Consider the following 20,744-nt stretch of genomic DNA (forward strand, 5'->3'; position numbering starts at 1 on the left):
ACAGATCCCTGCGGTACCAACAGATCCCTGCGGTACCTGCGGGACCCTGCGGGACCTGCGGGACCTGCGGCACCGTGAGCATGAGAGCGACTCGGCTTGCTCGGCCCACGGTTCCGTGCAGTCGCGGACCGATCGGTGGCCCCACGTCACAAGAGGAGGGGGGGAGGGGCGTTTGCTCGACCGCCCCCCCGCCGACTCCCGGGGGGCTCCCTGCAGCGCGAGCGGCGAGCGACTGCGCGGCCCGCGGTGCCGCAACACAACCACGGGGCGCATGCAGGGAGAGGGAGGAGAGGGAGGAGAGGGAATGGGGAATGGGTCGTCACGGCGGGCCTCTGACGGAGCGCAAGAGCCGGGGCCAGGCGAGAGCAACGAAGACGACGACGAAGACGATGACGACAATGATGACAACGATGACGACAATGATGACAACGATGACGACGATGACGACGACGCACTCCGTCGCCCGCTGCTCACTAACACGCCGACACACGTGTCACGTCCCATATAAGCGATGCAACATGCCTGCCCGCGCGCGCGGGTCGACATGAATAATGGAGAGGACGTTGTAATCGTTGTAATCGTGGCAGCGCGGTTTGACGAAAGCCAGCGGCGGGCCCTTTGAAGAATTGCCAACAGGGGGGGTTGGGGGGTGGGGGGGGGCTTCCAAGCGGGGTAGAAATCCAACGCAAAACGTTTCTGGGCTCGCGCTGTCACGGCCGAGTTCCAACGGCTGTCAGGATCCGGCGCCGGGAAAATTTTATTTTAAAAAGAACAAAAAAATCACGAATTCACCGCGAACGCCGCACACGGCGTAACGACTGCAGCGCGCGTGCGGCATTCACGGAAAGCGATCGGCAAATGGCAGCTCTGGTCCCGGGGCCCATGGTGGCTCTGCCGCGGCGTGCACCGGCGTGCGAACCGCGTTGAGTCCGCCCGCTCCGGTCAGCCGGCAGCGGCGTGACACAGGATGCCGGCAGCGGCGGTGTGCTCTCACGAGGCCGCGAGACCTCTCCAGCGCGCAGCGTCCGCCTCTCTCGCCGCGATACATTGCCGGATGAGTCGTTGCTTTTGACTGGCCACGCGGGCGACACGACCCAGCCAGCCCGGCCTCACCTGCGCGGACGGGGGGCTCACTAAATCAACTGTGTTCAGATCTTCCAAGGATCGTGCGAGCTCCTCGCACGATCCACACCGGTTAAAACCCGGGATGGATCGTTGGCAGGGCCAGCCTGAACGTGTCTAACCTCGGCGCGGATGTTCATTTGGAGGGGGTCCACGTCTCGCAAGCATGGAGAAGGGAGGGCCTCGCTGTGGCCGAAAGGACCCGCAGCTTCGTATGGAGTGACAGGCCAGGCAGATTCTAACACGGCTGCGTTCAGCAGCTGATGAAAATATAATGCCGCTTGACTGATTTGGAGACCTCTGCTGCCAAACCAGACCTGGTCATCAGCACACTAACAACAACGACCGCCATTCGCCACTAAGTGGTGGTGACATCACCAATGCGCTTGTGCCAGGCTATGTGCAACGTGAAGGCCACGTGAATTATCGAACGCCTACCGGCAGGAGGTCACAGGGCAGACACAGTAATTAGTGCCACAGGTCGACTGACTGAGATGACTGGCCGATGCACCACCTGTGCCCCCTCCTGTGCCAACTTGCCGTGTTTTAGCCGCCCGGCGCTCCCCTCATTGTTGTGAGCACACTACCACACACGCCTACACACGAAGGCACACACACGCATGCACACCGAGCGGAGCATCACACACACTCGTAAACTGCAAGGCAGCCTGAGCGAGCGCTGTGATCCGGAGGGAGCGGCGGTTAGCGCGGCATCGCGGGCGACGAGACCTCAGAAGCAGTTCTTCGACATCAACTTCCGCGGTGCCGTCTGCTAACGTTTGCAGCGGCGCCACCAACCGCTCACTGCAGTGAGCTCCGAGGTCTCGCGACGCCATTGGGCAGAGGAGAAGGAAACGAATGATGATGATGATGATGGCGGTGACGATGATGATGGCGGTGATGATGGCGGTGATGATGATGGCGGTAACGACGATGACATGAGACTGCAGAGAGAAATTAACATCTCCAATGCCTGAACACCGCCCCTTGCCTGACCACCACTGCTTGCCTAGACACCACCCTTGCCTGAACCTCACCCATGCATGAACACCATCCCTACCTGAAAACCACTCATGCCTCAACACCACCCTTGCACGAACACCAAAAAATTGCCTGAACACACCGCCCCTTGCCCCCCCCCCCCCCCCCCCCCCGAGTAAAAGGAATCGGCCGGCCATACCTCCCGCAGCTGGTCCATGCCGCTAGCCTGGTGCAGCACTTTGTCCAGCTCCGTGGAGATGCGAGTCGCCCAGTACTGGATGCTGCGCTCAGCAGGCACAGGGCACGGGGTCACGGAGTCGCGGGGTCACATGGTCAGGGTTAGAGAGACGGAGGTATTGGGATTACCAAACTACGTTTTATTTTAGCAGGTGTCAGGCCCCACGGAGCTGTATGGCTCTTTTTCAGACGCGACGTGGCCACAAATGGTACGTCAACAATGTGGCTTTTCACGTGGAAATGTACAGCAGCAGCCAAATGCTCTGAACACGTGATGTTGATTCTAAATATGGATGAAAAAACCGGAGAAAAATCCACGCCACCACGGGGAGAGAGAGATGTGAAAACTGCAAATATACAGCAGGCGTCAGGATACAGGATCAAATCCACGACCTCCTGTATACCGGGTGAGGAAGTTAAAATATCTTAGCCACCGTGGCGCCGGATTAAAGAAAGACTTAAAAACATCGTAGACACGGGGACGAGGGGATATTGGGGACAGAGAGACACGGAGACATGCGGTGAGAGGGCGTGGGGACACTGGGCATGAGACGTGGAGACCTGGGGTCGCGGGGACCTCAGCATACTGGGGGGACACAGGTAAGAGGACATGTTACACGTGTAACTTTCGAGCAGGAAACACCCGGCGTTGCTCGGGTACATGCGACTATCTTTGGTGAATGTAGAGTGACTCAAGTCACGGTATTCAGAAGGTGGGGCTCATTGGGTGAAGATTTTGCTGCGTCACATATAATAATGATGAGAATGCTGTCGCACGTGTGTTAGCCAACTCACCCACGAACTCACAAACTCTTACACGGACGCAGACAACTTCCTCATGCGCTGTCTCAACCGCGCAATCACGCACCCGCTCGCTCGCTTCACCCACGCACACACGTATGCATTTCAAATCAGAATGTAAGGGTTTGAAAGTAATTTGAGCGTTAATGTTGTTAGATATAAATAGTTTAAAAGTTAAAAACGTACTGCAACGAAGCTTTTAATGAAGGATGTTTCGATATGAGATGTCGGCACAAAGTTTGGTGGCGAAAGCTTTAAAGTAGTTTAAACGGCGTGGATTTGTATCCGGAACAGAGAGACAATATATAAAATATTACGAGCTTTACTACCCGGCTTCGCACGGGACTTGGATTCACCACGCCCAGCCGCCTTTGTCCCCCCAGTGGCGATGTTATCACACCACACGAGTTAATAGTTTGAGGCTGAGTCGACCTAGGGGAGGCCCAGGACCAGTTCAAATAATCGTCACAGGTGGTGGCCGTGAGCGGCAATTGAACTCAGGTGGCCGGGTTCGTAGCGCAGCGCGCTAACCACTACACTACCGCTCCCCCACACACATACGGGCACGCGTCCATACGTACACATACACGCGCTTGCTGCAGACACACACAACTTTCAGGGTGCGTACGGCAGTAAACGACTCAAATAATAAAGCAGCAATGGTGCGCGAAGAACGCCTTAGACCTGCAACACATTTGTACGGCACTTTACTCGCGGAGCGTTGGGGGGGGGGGATGGGTGATATCAGCAGGCACACTGCGTGACGCTTCCGCATGCGGGTGACGTGACAGATGTGACATCACAGCTCACTTGCCGTTCAAAATATATGCATTATTGCGCCAACCCCCTCCCCCAAAAAAATACAAAAGTACATTTATATAATTTTTGCATGGTGTAGAGTCTGGAAAGTACCCACATGCCAAATTTCTAGTTTGTTGCATGTCGGGAAGTATGTTAAACATTTTGAACAGACACACATATTCACAAATTTCCCTTTGACATATATAGATAATAATAATAATCTTGATTTGAAGCTTTCGTGACTGCAGGAATCCATACTCTTTGGTTCTTTCGGTAAAGTCACGTAGGTAGAAAATAAAATAAAGCGTCCGTCATGAAGCTTTCCCACCCGATGACGGAGGCTTGTGCTGCGCCCGAAACGTCGTGATTTATTTTATTTTATACCCACGTGACTTTACCGAAAAAACCAAAGAGTACAATGATCATGTAAAAGATTGAGTCTACGTTCATGCAATGAAGATCACACCTGGCCGGACGAATGAGCAACTGAATATTGCGGAGTGCCGTGCGACACCCCACGCCGCGTCGTACCGCTGCTCGCATCCGCACCGGTGGACGTGGGGGCCGTGCGGGAGCAGCTCTGTGACACTCGTTGGGGGGGTGACGTTGGGGGGTGACACTCACTGGGGGTGACACTCACTGGAGGGTGACACTCACTGGGGGTGACACTCACTGGAGATGGATATTCACTGAGAGAGGGGTGACACTCACTGAGGTTGACACTCGCTAGAGATGGATACTCACTGGGGGAGGGGTGACACTCGCTGGGGGGTGACGCTGGAGGGTGACACTCACTGGGGGTGACACTCACTGGGGGTGACACTCACTGGAGATGGATACTCACTGGGGGAGGGGTGACACTCACTGAAGGGTGACACTCGCTGGGGGGTGACACTCACTGGGGGTGACACTCACTGGGGGGTGACGCTGGAGGGTGACACTCACTGGGGGTGACACTCACTGGGGGTGACACTCGCTGGGGGGTGACGCTGGAGGGTGACACTCACTGGGGGTGACACTCACTGGGGGTGACACTCACTGGGGGTGACACTGGAGGGTGACACTCGCTGGAGGGTGACACTCACTGGAGGGTGACACTCGCTGGGGGGTGACACTCATTGGGGGTGACACTGGAGGGTGACACTGGAGGGTGACACTCACTGGGGGTGATACTCGCTGGAGAGTGACACTCGCTGGAGGGTGACACTCACTGGAGGGTGACACTGACTGGGGGTGACACTGGAGGGTGACACTCACTGGGGGTGACACTCACTGGGGGTGACACTCGCTGGAGGGTGACACTCACTGGAGGGTGACACTGACTGGGGGTGACACTGGAGGGTGACACTCACTGGGGGTGACACTCACTGGGGGTAACACTCGCTGGAGGGTGACACTCACTGGAGGGTGACACTCACTGGGGGTGACACTCACTGGGGGTGACACTCACTGGGGGTGACACTCACTGGAGGGTGACACTCACTGGGGGTGACACTCACTGGGGGTGACACTCGCTGGAGGGTGACACTCACTGGGGGTGACACTCACTGAAGGGTGACACTCACTGGGGGTGACACTCACTGGGGGTGACACTCGCTGGAGGGTGACACTCACTGGGGGTGACACTGAAGGGTGACACTCACTGGGGGTGACACTCACTGGGGGTGACACTCACTGGGGGTGACACTCACTGGAGGGTGACACTCACTGGGGGTGACACTCACTGGGGGTGACACTCGCTGGGGGTGACACTCGCTGGAGGGTGACACTCACTGGGGGTGACACTCGCTGAAGGGTGACACTCACTGGGGGTGACACTCGCTGGAGGGTGACACTCACTGGGGGTGACACTCACTGGAGGGTGACACTCACTGGAGGGTGACACTCACTGGGGGTGACACTCACTGGGGGTGACACTCGCTGGAGGGTGACACTCACTGGGGGTGACACTCACTGGGGGTGACACTCGCTGGAGGGTGACACTCACTGGGGGTGACACTCGCTGGAGAGTGACACTCGCTGGAGGGTGACACTCACTGGGGGTGACACTCACTGGGGGTGACACTCACTGGGGGTGACACTCACTGGAGGGTGACACTCACTGGGGGTGACACTCACTGAAGGGTGACACTCACTGGGGGTGACACTCACTGGAGGTGACACTCACTGGGGGTGACACTCACTGGAGGTGACACTCACTGAAGGGTGACACTCACTGGGGGTGACACTCACTGGAGGTGACACTCACTGAAGGGTGACACTCACTGGGGGTGACACTCACTGAAGGGTGACACTCGCTGGGGGTGACACTCACTGGAGGTGACACTCACTGAAGGGTGACACTCGCTGGGGGTGACACTCACTGGAGGTGACACTCACTGAAGGGGTGACACTCACTGGGGGTGACACTCACTGGGGGTGACACTCACTGGGGGTGACACTCACTGGAGGGTGACACTCACTGGGGGTGACACTCACTGGGGGTGACACTCACTAGAGGGTGACACTCACTGGGGGTGACACTCACTGGGGGTGACACTCGCTGGAGGGTGACACTCACTGGGGGTGACACTCACTGAAGGGTGACACTCACTGGGGGTGACACTCGCTGGAGGGTGACACTCACTGGGGGTGACACTCACTGGAGGGTGACACTCACTGGAGGGTGACACTCACTGAAGGGTGACACTCACTGGGGGTGACACTCGCTGGAGGGTGACACTCACTGGGGGTGACACTCACTGGGGGTGACACTCGCTGGAGTGTGACACTCACTGGGGGTGACACTCGCTGGAGGGTGACACTCACTGGGGGTGACACTCGCTGGAGAGTGACACTCGCTGGAGGGTGACACTCACTGGGGGTGACACTCACTGGGGGTGACACTCACTGGGGGTGACACTCACTGGAGGGTGACACTCACTGGGGGTGACACTCACTGAAGGGTGACACTCACTGGGGGTGACACTCACTGGAGGTGACACTCACTGGGGGTGACACTCACTGGAGGTGACACTCACTGAAGGGTGACACTCACTGGGGGTGACACTCACTGGGGGTGACACTCACTGGGGGTGACACTCGCTGAAGGGTGACACTCACTGGGGGTGACACTCACTGGAGGTGACACTCACTGAAGGGTGACACTCACTGGGGGTGACACTCACTGGGGGTGACACTCACTGGAGGTGACACTCACTGAAGGGTGACACTCACTGAAGGGTGACACTCACTGAAGGGTGACACTCACTGGGGGTGACACTCACTGGGGGTGACACTCGCTGGAGGTGACACTCACTGGAGGTGACACTCACTGAAGGGTGACACTCACTGGGGGTGACACTCGCTGGAGGGTGACACTCACTGGAGGGTGACACTCACTGGAGGGTGACACTCACTGGGGGTGACACTCACTGGGGGTGACACTCACTGGGGGTGACACTCACTGGAGGGTGACACTCACTGGGGGTGACACTCACTGGGGGTGGACACTCGCTGGGGGTGACGCTGGAGGGTGACACTCACTAAGGGTAACACTCACTGGGGGTGACACTCGCTGGGGGTGACGCTGGAGGGTGACACTCACTGGGGGTGACACTCACTGGGGGTGACACTCACTGGGGGTGACACTCGCTGGGGGTGACACTCGCTGGGGGTGACGCTGGAGGGTGACACTCACTGGGGGTGACACTCACTGGGGGTGACACTCACTGGGGGGTGACGCTGGGGGGTGACGCTAGAGGGTGACGCTGGGGGGTGACGCTGGAGGGTGACACTCACTGGGGGTGACACTCACTGGGGGTGACACTCACTGGGGGTGACACTCGCTGGGGGTGACACTCGCTGGGGGTGACACTCGCTGGGGGTGACGCTGGAGGGTGACACTCACTGGGGGTGACACTCACTGGGGGTGACACTCACTGGGGGGTGACGCTGGGGGGTGACGCTAGAGGGTGACGCTGGGGGTGACGCTGGGGGGTGACACTCACTGGGGGTGACACTGGCTGGAGGGGGAGGGGTCCTCACTGCGGGTGGTGGTGCTGATTAATTAAAATTTAAGCGACGCCGAGATTGGACACCGTAGATCGGTTTCATCCCCCCCCCCCCCACCGTGTTAATCCAGGAGCCCCCCACAGAACCCAACACCCCTCCCCCTCCCCCCCCTCCCTCCCCCCCTCCCTCCCCCCTCCCTCCCCCCTCCCTCCCCCCTCCATCCCTCCCTCCCCCCCCAAGCAATTTAATTTGTCCCACGAGGTTTGTACCACTTGCGCCACCGCTCCCAACAACACCCAACAAAGACAGAGATACCCTGTGTAGCCTTGACAGACTGGTGGGGCAAGTGCTGGTGGCGAGCAGCACCTGTGGAGGCCGGCACGGCACACGAGGAGGTGGGTGGCCAGCACCACGCCCGGCCGCCTTTGTCTCTCCCAGCGGCGATGTTTAATACACACCGTACCAGGCACTAATGTATGGCTGAGGGGATGCCCAGGACCGGTTCAGATAGTCGTCACCTGTGTTGGCCGTGAGCGGGAATCGAACTCGTGTCACCTGGTCTGTAAAGCAGCGTCCGAACCGCTACACTACCGCTCCCCATAAACACACACGCACACAAACACACACACACGCACACACACGCACACACACCCACGCGCACCCACACACGCGCACACACACACGCACACACACACACACACGCACCCACACACACCCACCCACACACGCACACACACACGCGCACACACACCCACAAACACGCACCCACACACATCCACCCACACACGCGCACCCACACACGCGCACCCACACACGCACACACACACATACACACGCACCCACACACACGCACACACACGCACACACACACGCACACACACGCACCCACACACACGCACACACGCACACAGAAACACGCGCACACGCATCCACACACGCACATACGCACCCACACACACACACACACGCACACACGCACACACGCACACGCGCACACGCACCCACACACACGCACACACACACGCACGCACACGCACGCACGCGCACACACCCACACACACGCACACACACGCACACACACGCCACACGCACACACACGCACGCGCACACACCCACACACACACACGCGCACACACACGCACACACACGCACACACACGCACACACACGCACACACACGCACACACACACACGCACACGCACACACACACACCCACGCACACACACGCACACACACGCACACACCCACACACACCCACGCACACACACGTACACACACACACACACCCACGCACACACACGCACACACACGCACACACACGCACGCGCACACACCCACACACGCGCACACACCCACACACACGCACACACACACACACGCACACACCCACCCACACACGCACACACACACGCGCACACACACGCGCACACACGTACACCCACACACACACACGCACACACCCACACATACACCCACGCACACACACACGCACACACACACGCACACACACGCACGCGCACACACCCACACACGCGCACACACCCACACACGCGCACACACCCACACACGCACACGCACGCACACGCACACGCACACACGCACACACGCACACACGCACACCCACACACGCACACACCCACACACACGCACACACACACACGCACACACACGTACACACACACACGCACACACGCACACACACGCACACACACACACACGCACACACACGCACACACCCACACACAACAACAACCGCAATTCGCCACTAAGTGGCGGTGACGTCACCACGACGCTTGTGCCAGGCCATGTGCACCTTGAGGCCACGTGAAGTGTCGAACCCACACACACGCACACACACACGCACACCCACACACACACACGCGTGATTGACAACGCCGCACGCCACGCGTCTTGTGCTCGCTGCGCTTCACGTGAAGGTGCAGGGCCCGCGACGTCGCCGCCGATTCGAGAGGCAAACAGCTCCTCGTCGTCGTTGTCGTCGTCGTCGTAATTGTCGTCGTTACGAGACCCGTCGTGAATTCCTCGACCGGGGTGAATAATTGAAGGCGGCGGGTGTAACGTAGAAAGCCCCTCTTGAAGAATTTAAAGGTGAAGCCGCCAATGAATGATCCCTTTAATTATCCAGCGACTGGGCTCAGATGCTGCCCGAGGGTCCTGGCCGCCACGGTGACACGGGGCTGGTGACGAGGAGAGGATGAGTCACGCGGAGGAGGAGGTGGTGGAGGAGGAGGATGACGAGGAGGAGGATGAGGCTCTGGAGTCGGGGCAGGTCGACGGGTTGTGCCAGCCAGTGAATCGTCACTGAATGTTTGATTACGGGCAGCGGCAACAGCGGCAACAGCGACAACAGCGGAAAGCTGGCAGGGAAACATTCATAGCAGAGCCCCAGTGTCCATCACGAAATGTTACATTTAACTCAGCACCCCCCAGCCCCCCCCAGCACCCCATCCAGCCCCCCCAGCACCCCCCCCCAGCACCCCGCACAGACCCCCCCCCCCGGATGCAGGTGAGGTTTGGCACAAACAGACCCTGCCTCGTTCCCTCTCTCAGCCCTGTGTCCGTCTGATTGCTGTTGTTGTGTCCGACTGTTGTTGTGTGTCTCACTGCTGGTGTGTGTCTGACTGTTGTTGTTGTGTCTGTCTGTTGGTGTGTGTCTGACTGCTGGTATGTGTCTGACTATTGGTGTGTCTGTGTTTCTGTCAGTGCGTCTGTCTGTGTCTGTCTCTTAAGTAACTAAACGTGTTTGTCTTCGTCGTATTCGTGTATGTTGTTTTAATTGTGTCGGTCTGTCTCGATATCGGCCTCACTCTATTTGTGTCCATCTATGTCTGAGTCCCCGTGTCTCTCAGTCTCTCTGTGTGTCTCTCTCTGTGTCTGCCCACCTCGCTGGTTCCGCGTCTCTATGGGTTGTGATGTTCTATCACCCTCTGTGGAGCCTCCGAGTGACAGATCTATATATAAAAAAGGGAAATTTGTGAATATGTGTGTCTGTTCTAAATGTTTAGCGTACTTCCCAACATGCAACAGACTTGACATTTGGCATGTGGGTAGATTCCAGACTGTACACAATGCAAAAAGTATAAAAATAGACTTTTGTATTTGGGGGGGGGGGGGGGGGGGGGCGCAATAATGGATATATTTTGCACGGCAAGTGAGCGGTGACGTCACATCTGTGATGTCACCCGCATGCGGCAGCGTCACGCAGTGCGCCTGCTGACGTTCTTCACAGCGGCACATTACTACTACTACTCTCCCAGCCTCGGCTCTTAGATCGCGTGAATATAAGTGTGTCGTTAAACCCGCCACCACCCGACAGCAAATAAGTAAGGATTTGATGCGTAAACAGAACGTTGTGTGTTGAACAGTAAACCCACAACGTTTACAATCTGAGTGCGACGTTTCGCCAGTAATTACAACCGGCATCATCAGGCGACGGCCAGATTTGTGGAGAAATCCTCCCGTTTCTTTCCCACAATAGAGGGATAGATGTGATGACGTCACTTGTGAGCCCTTCCATTATTTCATTGTCATTGCATTTTATTTTCGAATGTTCAATGTTTGGATACTTCCCGCCCCCCCGCCTCCCTTCGAGTGGAGGTGGAGGTGATGTTACTTTTACAATGAACACGCTTCACTGTTTAGGGCACGAATCTGCCGAGTGGAACAATCAGCGTGTCGCGAGCGGAGGCGGGCGATCTGCCGGGTGGGTTATCGGCAAGGAGGATTTAGCTACCCGATACGGGGAGTCGTTCAACGCAACACTTTATGCTCGGGGGATCTTTGTCGTTGTGTTTTTTTATAGACACAGCAGCAGCATCTTCACCATAATCATCATCGGCCATGGTCAATCCACTGCTGGATGAAGGCCCCCCTCTTGTCACCGCAATCCCTTTTGCGACGCGGCACCCCGACTCGCTCCTCGCCCCTCGTCGCTCCCGCGTCTCCGTCAGGCGATGGGGCGAGGGGCGTGGGGGGCCAGGGCACATTCCCTCCTCTTGGCTGTCGTTCTGTCAAGAGTCTCGACCATCGAGAGCACCGCGCCCTCACAGGCCGTGACGCGTCCCGCCCGCCCCAAGCCCGCGGCCAACGAGGGACGCCTCGAGCGTGCGCGTCCTCTCGCGCTCGCTTTCCGATCCACGCGCGCGCGGGCGTCTTCTCCCTCCCTCCCTCTCTCCATCCTTCCATCGTAATTCCGAGCACGCATCTCGCCCCGCGCGTATCCCCCGCCTCTTGTTTCCATTTGTCGTCGCGAGCGTCGCCGTGTCCGCTCATTAAGGCGCGGGGGCCCCCGCCCGCCGCCGCCTTCTCCCCGTGCCTCTCCGGGCCGAGGTTCTCCGTCGCCTCATGACGCCGTCTCTCTCCGCCGTCCGTCCTGCGCCATAAGCCGCCGTCCGTCGCACGTCGCTTTCGTTCGAGCACCCGAACTTTGTTTTGCAGTCAATTCTTCCCCCCCCCTCACCGCAGCCCCCCCCCCCCTCCCCGATTGCCGCCGCTGCGACGGTGATAACTCTGCGGCCCGTCACTCTGCGGCCCGGGGCGCTGCCACAGAGGTGGCGTGGTGGCGTGATGGTCGGCAGGGCTACCGGTCTCGCGGACCCCGAGGGTCGCCGGATCGGTTCCATCTCCCGGCGCGGCGATTAAAGCGGTGGCGGCAAGTATGAACAAAGCTCTGCCGCCCGTACCGCCGATTCTGCGACTGCACCACGGGACCCCCACCGCCCGGAGGGGCCCACGTGCTCCGTACTACAGAGAGGACGGCCATTTGTGGTCACGGGGCCCATTGACGTTCCTTGACACCTGGGCCCGTGCCACCAACGGTGCATCGGCGCGGATTCTGACGTCGCCGGCGGCGTCTCTCGCGAGCGCAGAAGGGGGGCAAAGTCCGGGTCAGTGAGAGACGATGCCCCCCGGGGTAACGGCGAGCATCGCACTGGACTCGCCATCTCCGGGATCGCCGATTCGACTCCATCTCCTGGCACGGCGGCAGTAACAAACACCGCCTCCGTCTCGTCCACCCAGCGGTGTGAATCGGTTCACCGATCGTATGTCTGGATTGTCTGTTTAACACGTAGGCTTTCGCGACCGATATCAACCATAATGCAGGTTGTTTGGGTTAAATCGCGTAAATATCTAACCCAAGAAACCTGTGTCATGGATCTGGAGTCTCGTTATCGAGCCCCCGTAGCACGTGGAGCCAAAGAGGGCACCGCCTCGCACCCGCACGGACGCCTCGCTCGAGACCCGAGCCTCCGATGAGCACGGTTGTCCACGTACGGCGCAATAGAAAGTCCAACATGCTGTGCGTACGGACGTACAAACATCATCGCACCGCCTCCTGTCACTTTGACATTCCCCCTCCTCCTCCTCGAAAACACCGGTGGAACCGTCAACTGCATTAGAAGGTCGCCACCATTGATTTGACAACATCGCAAATGCAACACAAACTACAGACCATGCGCGGGCAGTAAGCACACGGACATACGTATAGACTCGGAGATACATAGAGCCACGTAGAGCCACATATACACCCGTGGAGATACAGTCAAATAAGCCGCAGCTGAGCGACGGTGGCCACGCAAGCCAAGCCACACAGTGAAGCCACTGTGGTCTACGCTCCTTCAATGGAGGAGGAGGAAGAGCGGACACGACACCAACTCTCTCTCTGCTGCTGCTGCTGAAGCCCTCTCTCGTCGTGGCAGCAGCAGCAGCAGGACCCCGACATTTGCACCGACCTCGTCAACGCTTCTCTGCTGCCGCTGCCACGTGCGAGATGAGAATGTCAGTCGATCGAGAGGTCGCGTGCGGTGCAAGTGGCGACCCCCCCCCAACCCTAGAGACCGCGATAATTGGCATGTATTTATATTCATCGGAGGAAATACAATGAGCGCGATATTTATTTATTTGTGAAGAGCCGCGCTTATGAATTAGATTATGTGGCTCTACGTTCATTTGGGGGGGGGAGGGGCACCCTTCCGTCCCTTTGGGAAGTGTCTAACATGCCCGCCCCTCCCCGTGCGGTGGGGCAAAGTGTGGGCACGGCCACCCTCTTCCCAAGGCGTCCGTCCCCGCCAGATAAGCGGAGGCCCCCAGCCGCCCCGTTTGGGGGGGGGGGAGGAGGAGGAGGATGGGGAGCTCTCTCTCTCTCGAGATCTCGAGAAGGCCCGGCCTGGTGGCAGTGGCTGCGGGGCCTGCGGCCTCCACCGCCCGAAACCTTCGCACTCCTCTCCTCCTCCTCCTGTCACGAAGGCTGCGTTCCCTTTCCCGACCGCACGAGTGGACGTGCAGGCGTCCCCGTAGTTTAGCGTTGATCTTTTTTTTTACAAAAAAAATGTTTTACCAGGTAAGCCCCCACGGCTGAGCTGATATATAGATAGATAGCTTTTTTTCAGAAGCGGCCTAGCTATCACAAATGGTTTCATCATCATCACGTGGACATTTAGAGCAGCCAACGAGTCTTAAGACGAGTGATGTCGATTCTAAGTGTGGAGGGGAAAACCCGGAGGACCCGAGAAAAATACCACGTGACTACGGGGAGAGAGAGAGAGATAAATATACAGCAGCAGGCGTCAGGATCGTGATCGAACCCACGGCCTCCTGTACACCAGGCGAGGGAGTTTACATCTCCTGGCCACCGCAGGCACAAGCCGGGACAGCGCAGCGAGCGCCGTTCCTGTGACGTCGCGAGGTGACGACCAATGCCGCCGAGGGCCCGAGGGCCCGAGGGCGCCCCCCCCCCCCCCCCCCCCATGGCTGGCAGCGCTGCCGTCCACTGCGCCCACATCCCGTGCCCGGACAGCCTCACCCTGTAAGAATACGTTTGACCCCTTCTGGCAATAAAACAGTTGTGTTCAGACACCACACTGAAACCTTTTATAAGGAATCATGCCTGCATTAGCCACCCATACTTGTGGCGAACATGCAAACAAAAAAAACATGCTCTGGTAGTATATGCATTTTCTTTGAAGCTGATTGGTCCATACCAGAGCCAAGTCTCAAGCAGTGTAAGACCAGAGGACGTCAAAAGGCGAACAGCACAAAGGACAATGCCACGGTCAGGACATTGAGAGCTCAGGGTGAGCAGCTGCATCATTGGACCTCCCCATCCTGCCGTCTGCACGCACACTCACCTAGAGGCCCAAAGACTCACGGAGACCCACGCGCTCAAACAGGAACCCGCGTAGGCTCACACACACACACAGAGACTCATAGAGGCTCAGTGACCCACAGACGCCCACCGAGAACCACAGACTCACACCGAGACCAACAAATTCACACAGGCGCACATAGAGACCCCACAGATGTGCCCTGGCCATCTCCTACCATCTGGCCTTAGGTCTTCTCTTCCCCTCGGTGCCCGGACTCATGGAGACTGCTGTGACAACGGTCTCGGCGACCCAATCGGCGTCGCCGTTTCCGACGGATCCAATCCTCAACGCCCACCGCCAAGTTCAGTTGCACACCACCACTTAACACCCCTGTCATTACCAATGATCCCCACACTATCATTAACCACGGCCTCCGCCCACAGAGCCAGCTGACGAGGTTATTGTTAATTCTATGCGTGTCGCGGGCACGTGTGTTCACTCGGCAGCCTTCTGCTACCGCAATTTAGATTCATTCCTCGTCCTTAAACAACCGATCTCAGGGCTCCGCGCGTGCAAAGGAGTGACACAAATTACAAGCAGCCGCAGAGAGAGACGGACTCACGAGGTCGGAGGTGGCAGGAAGGCCTCCACGGTGGCTCGGAGATGTTAACTACCTCGCCTGGTATACAGGAGGTCGTGGGTTCGATCACCAACCCTAACGCCTACTGTATATTTGGAGTTTGCGTGTCTCTCTCTCTCTCTCTCCTATGGTCGCGTGGCTTTTTTTCTCGGGGTCCTCCGGTTTTTTCCCTTCCACATTTCGAGTCAAGACCACGCGTTTAGGGCATTTGGCTGCTGTAGATTTCCGCGTCACGACAAGCCACTCGGTTGAGCTATCATTCGTGAAAGTCAGGTCAGGGCTTCTGAAAACAAAAGAACTGCATAGCTCAGTGGTAATAAAAACATGTTTTTTGTTTAAATAGGGGGGGTTAGTGGTGGGGGTCTTCCTTCAATCGGGACTTCAACGTCTCCTACGACTGCGGTGTGGTTCCCTGGCCTGCGAGGGAAAGGAACTCCAGGGTCTGGGCCCCGTGAAGACGGAGGGGAAGGTGGTGGTGTGGGCCAAGGTCCCGGCCACGAGCGAGGTGGTGGCTGGGATTAGCCCAGAGGTCAGTCGGGCGGAGTGAAGGATCAACGCAGCTGCTTTGGGCGTTCATCTAGAACCCTTTCTTCACATCATATTACGCCCGCGTTGGCCCCCATGCACTGGTTTCCAGTTTCACGTAAAATCTAGTTTCAAATCATATTATAGTCTTGGTTCTTTCGGTAAAGTCACGTAGAAGGGAAATAATAATAAGCACCACGGACAGCAACTGGTGGTTGTTCAGATAGACGAGTCCATCTATGCTCGGAACGGAGAAGTGGAGAGAGAAGGGGAATGGCATGTGGTCTGAAAGTCACCGTAAGCGTGAACACAATCAATTAAGACCCGAAATGGTTTATCAAATCCTTCCAATGATTGCTAAGCCAGAATCCATCTTCTCGGTTGAAATTGTCTCTGTGTTTGTATACGTGGATAGCCTCATGAACGAATCTCTTATGGTAGCCAGATGGCTTGCAGAGAACCTCTGTCTTGGAGAAGTCAATGTCATGTGAGCCCACTGAATTATAACAGTGATCTGCCACGGCCGAGGTGTTGATCCTACCGTGTTGTAGGTCTGCTTTGTGTTCACGGATGTGGTCCGAAACATGTCGTTTGGTTTCTCAAATGTAACTGCAGTCACGAAAGCTTTAAATCGAAATATAATCATATTGTTAACTTACAAAGCAGTGAACCACCTTGCCCCAGCCTACATTATTGATGTGCTGCACCCACGTGTCCCCTCAAGGTCCCTAAGACCTGGGCATGATGCAGATCTTCTCTCTGTATCCCCAGGCCAGGCTTGCGGTCTCTGGGTGACAGGGATGTTTCCCCGTGCAGCTCCCAGGCTGTGGGACGCTCTTGTGCGAGATATCCGATATCTCTCTGAGTCTGTCGACATTTTATTTAAACGCGTCTTTAGACCAATTCATGTACGCTCCAGACGGTTCAATTTTAGTTAATTTTGTATTCTTAAAATGTATTTATAATATTGTTATTTGTCTGCTGCTGCTGTGTCCTGTATAGCACTTTGAAATCCTTGATTGGTTTGCAATAAAAAAAAAACATTTCGTTCATCTGTTATTGTTTATTATTGATTTATTCTTCTCCAACTTGTCGCGGTACGTCGCAGTCAGCGGCAGGGTGTTGTTGTTGTTGTTCATCAAACCCGATTGTAGAGCTTATTGTGTCTCACAGGGTAATTACAAATAAACTGAACTGCACATTGATGAAAAGCGATGATTATACGAGTGGAACCTCGCCGCGCTGCACTACTGCGCTTAGTAACGGAAAAAAACATTTCATGCGAGTTTGAATTTTGATCGTTCGTGACCCGATTTACGGCGGCATTTCCGTAAGGTCAGATTTCCGTAAGTCGGGTCTTCCGCAACCCCCCGGGAGACTGTCTGTAGTAGTATTTGTCTTATTGTTGTTATTAGGACCGTTAAAGGACCAAAAAAAAGGAACCCAAGACGAGAGCCGCGATCCGCTCGTCTGCACGGACCCCGAGTGCGCAGTGGGGACACGCTCCCCATGCCGAGCCGACCGCTCATCGGGCGGCGCTTGAGACGCGGGGAGGTTTTAACTTTTAAAATCGATTTAGTTTTTTTCTGATCCACCCCCCAGTATAGCCTGCAACAGACTGGTAGGGCAAGTGCTGTTGTCAGCGAGTAACATCTATGAAGACTGCAAACGGCACACGAGGGGGTGAGTGGCCAGCACCACGACCCAAGTGGCGATGTTTACTACACACCGGACCAGGTGATCATTTGAGGCCGAGTTGACCTAGGCGAGGCTCAGGGCCGGTTCAGATAATCGTCACCGGTGTTGGCCGTGAGCGGGAAGCGAACTCGTTTCGCCGGGTTCGTAGCACGGCGTAGCGCTAACCGCTCCCCACTACCGCTCCCCACTTCCACCACCACCACCACCAAGTGAATGAATCCCCGGGGCCTGGCTGGGCTGCCACGCTTCTCAATGAGCTGGGGGGAGAGGGGCGAGGGGGCCCTGGCCCTCACTCAATCACCGCAGCGAATCGATCGATCGATGTCCTTCTTTGAACCGCGCCACACACGAGCGGGAGTCATTGCCTCGTTTGGGAAGCGCTTTGAGCCTGGGAAAGGTGCTGCGTTTTGGGGGTTTCAGCGCTCCGATGGCTCCGCTGACCAGGCGCTGTGTGGAGGCAGCAGCGAGGGTTGGTGGATCACAAAGACAAAGATCCCTCCCCACCTGTAGCCTTTAAACAGACTGTCGGGGCAAGTGCTGCTAGCGAGCAGCACCACAGGCCACACTTACGCCCTGCGTGCACAGCGCGTGCGCTCGCTCGGCCGAGTCTGGCTGTTGTCGATGTCTGGCTCGGTGGGGTGGGGGGGGGTCAGAGTGTTTGTCTCTGTCCCCCTCCCTCCCTCCTGGTCATTTTTCTTATAGACCAGGGGCGGCGCGGTGACGCCGTCTGGAACGCTCTCCCTTCCCTGTGCACTTTTAAATAATCACCTACACTGACAAACGCATTTCGTCAGCACTGATGTTTATGTCTAGTCTGTTGTCATTTCCCCCGGACCTCCAATCAGCACCGTTGGCTACGTACGGCGCGAAAGAAGTTCAACATGTCTCCACCCACAGAGCCGGTTGACCAGGGTGTTGTCACTCCTATGCCTGTCGCGTGTGTTCACTCGGCAGCCTTCTGCTACTGCAATTAAGATGCATTCCTCGTCCTTAAACAACCGATCTCAGGGCTCCGCGCATGTTAACGAGGGACACAAATTACAAGCAGCCGCGGAGAGAGACGGACTCACGAGATCGGAGGTGGCGAGAAGGCCTCCACGATGGCTCGAAGATGTTAACTACCTCGCCTGGTACACAGGAGGTCGTAGGTTCGATCGCGACCCTGACGCCTGCTGCTGTATATTTGGAGTTTGCGGTGTCTCTCTCTCTCTCGCCGCTCTCCCCGTGATTGCATGAATTTTTTATCCAGAACTTCCGTTTTTCCCCTCCATATTTAGAAACAACATCACGCGTTTGCTGTCAATTTCCACATCATAAGCCACTTTGTTGAGCTATCAGTTGGGATAGCCAGGTCGCTTCTGAGACAGAGCTACATAGCTCAGTGGGCTTTACCTGGTAAAATAAAAAAAATAGTTTAGTTATTTTGGTTTAAGTAAACCAGGTCGCCCTCCGGCAATGGATCTGCATCCTCAAGTTGGTTGTCGTGTGCTTGAACACAAAGGCTACATCTCATCTCTTCTGTCTTATATCGATTTATAAATCGCCTTATTCCAAGGCGCTTTGCAACAGTTATAACATTGAGATAAAGAGTGAGGTTGTTGTTGTTGTTGTTGTTAAAAGTGGTGGTGTCGTTATGATGACAGGAGAACACGCGGGAGGGTCTGAACCCCGAAGGCATCGTGACGAGGCTACACAGGCGGAATGACCGGGGGCGGACAGTCGACAACTTCGTAAATGTCACCGACACGCTCACGATTCGACATGAACAACGTTCACGTGATCATTCCGCGCACGGCAAGATTTGGACCTCTCGGTCAGCGGTCTATCAGCCTGGAACTCGCCTACCCACCCACTCATCTACTCACCCATCCACTCACCTACATGCTCACCTACTCACCTACTCAGCAGTCCATCGGCATGGAACTCACCTACCCACCCACTCACCTACTGACCCACTCACCAATATACCCACCCACTCACCTACGCAGTGATCGAACGGCCTGGAACTCACCTACTCACCCACTCACCTATTCACCCACCCACTCACCTACTCATCTACTCACCTACTCAACGGTCCATTAGCCTGGAACTCGCCTACCTAATCACTCACCCACTCAATCACCTACTCACCCGCCCACTCACCTATTCACCCATCCACTCACCTGCTCAGCGGTCCATCAACCTAAAACTCGCCTACCCACTCACTCACCTACTCATCCACCCACTCACCTATTCACCAATCCACTCACATACTCAGCGAGCCAATACAATTGCCCATATGAAGGTGTTATCGGCCAATTAATGAGTGTTTGCACGTGGGAGGAAATCGGAGCATGTAGAGAAAATCCACGAGTGCGAGGGGGAACACTTGATCCCATACAGTTTAAGTGAACAAGATCGCCCTCCAGCAATGGATCTGCATCCTCAAGTCGGTTGTCATGTGCTTGAAAACGACAGGCTACGTCTCACCTCTTCCGTCTTATATCGCTTGTAGTCTTAGGTGGAGTCCACAATTTTGCTGTTACGGGTCAATGGCTTCTCCTCGACAGCCACGGGCTAGAATGGAGTTTCACATCACACACCCGTGGGCGTGGTGACCCACCAACCCTCGCTGCTGCCTGCACGGCGCTGAATCAGAGGGAGCAGTCACGTGCGCTGTGACCACCTCCACCACCAACCACCGCCAACAACAACCACCACCAACAACCACCAGCACCAACAACCATTAGCAACCGCCACCACCAATACCACAATCCAACAACCACTGCCACCACCAACAACCACCACCAACAACCACCAACAAACACCACCGCCAACAACCACCACCAACAACAACCACC

At 56.6% G+C, this 20,744-nt stretch overlaps 1 protein-coding gene across 4 annotated transcripts in view; it reads right to left on the bottom strand.

Annotated features, from left to right (window-relative positions):
* LOC144946230 (voltage-dependent calcium channel subunit alpha-2/delta-2-like) overlaps positions 1-20,744 on the bottom strand; it is a 150,725-nt gene that overhangs the window by 95,131 nt on the left and 34,850 nt on the right. For 3 of the 4 annotated variants that reach the window (XM_078875097.1, XM_078875095.1, XM_078875094.1), the window contains exon 2: positions 2,303-2,384. The exons of the other annotated variant lie outside the window; for it this stretch is intronic. In XM_078875097.1, the coding sequence (XP_078731223.1) occupies positions 2,303-2,384 (82 nt within the window). The remainder of the gene's footprint in view (positions 1-2,302; positions 2,385-20,744) is intronic. 4 annotated transcript variants of the gene reach the window in all.

The sequence above is a fragment of the Lampetra fluviatilis genome, chromosome 40 (assembly GCF_964198595.1).
Source record: "Lampetra fluviatilis chromosome 40, kcLamFluv1.1, whole genome shotgun sequence".
Classification (NCBI taxonomy): domain Eukaryota; kingdom Metazoa; phylum Chordata; class Hyperoartia; order Petromyzontiformes; family Petromyzontidae; genus Lampetra; species Lampetra fluviatilis.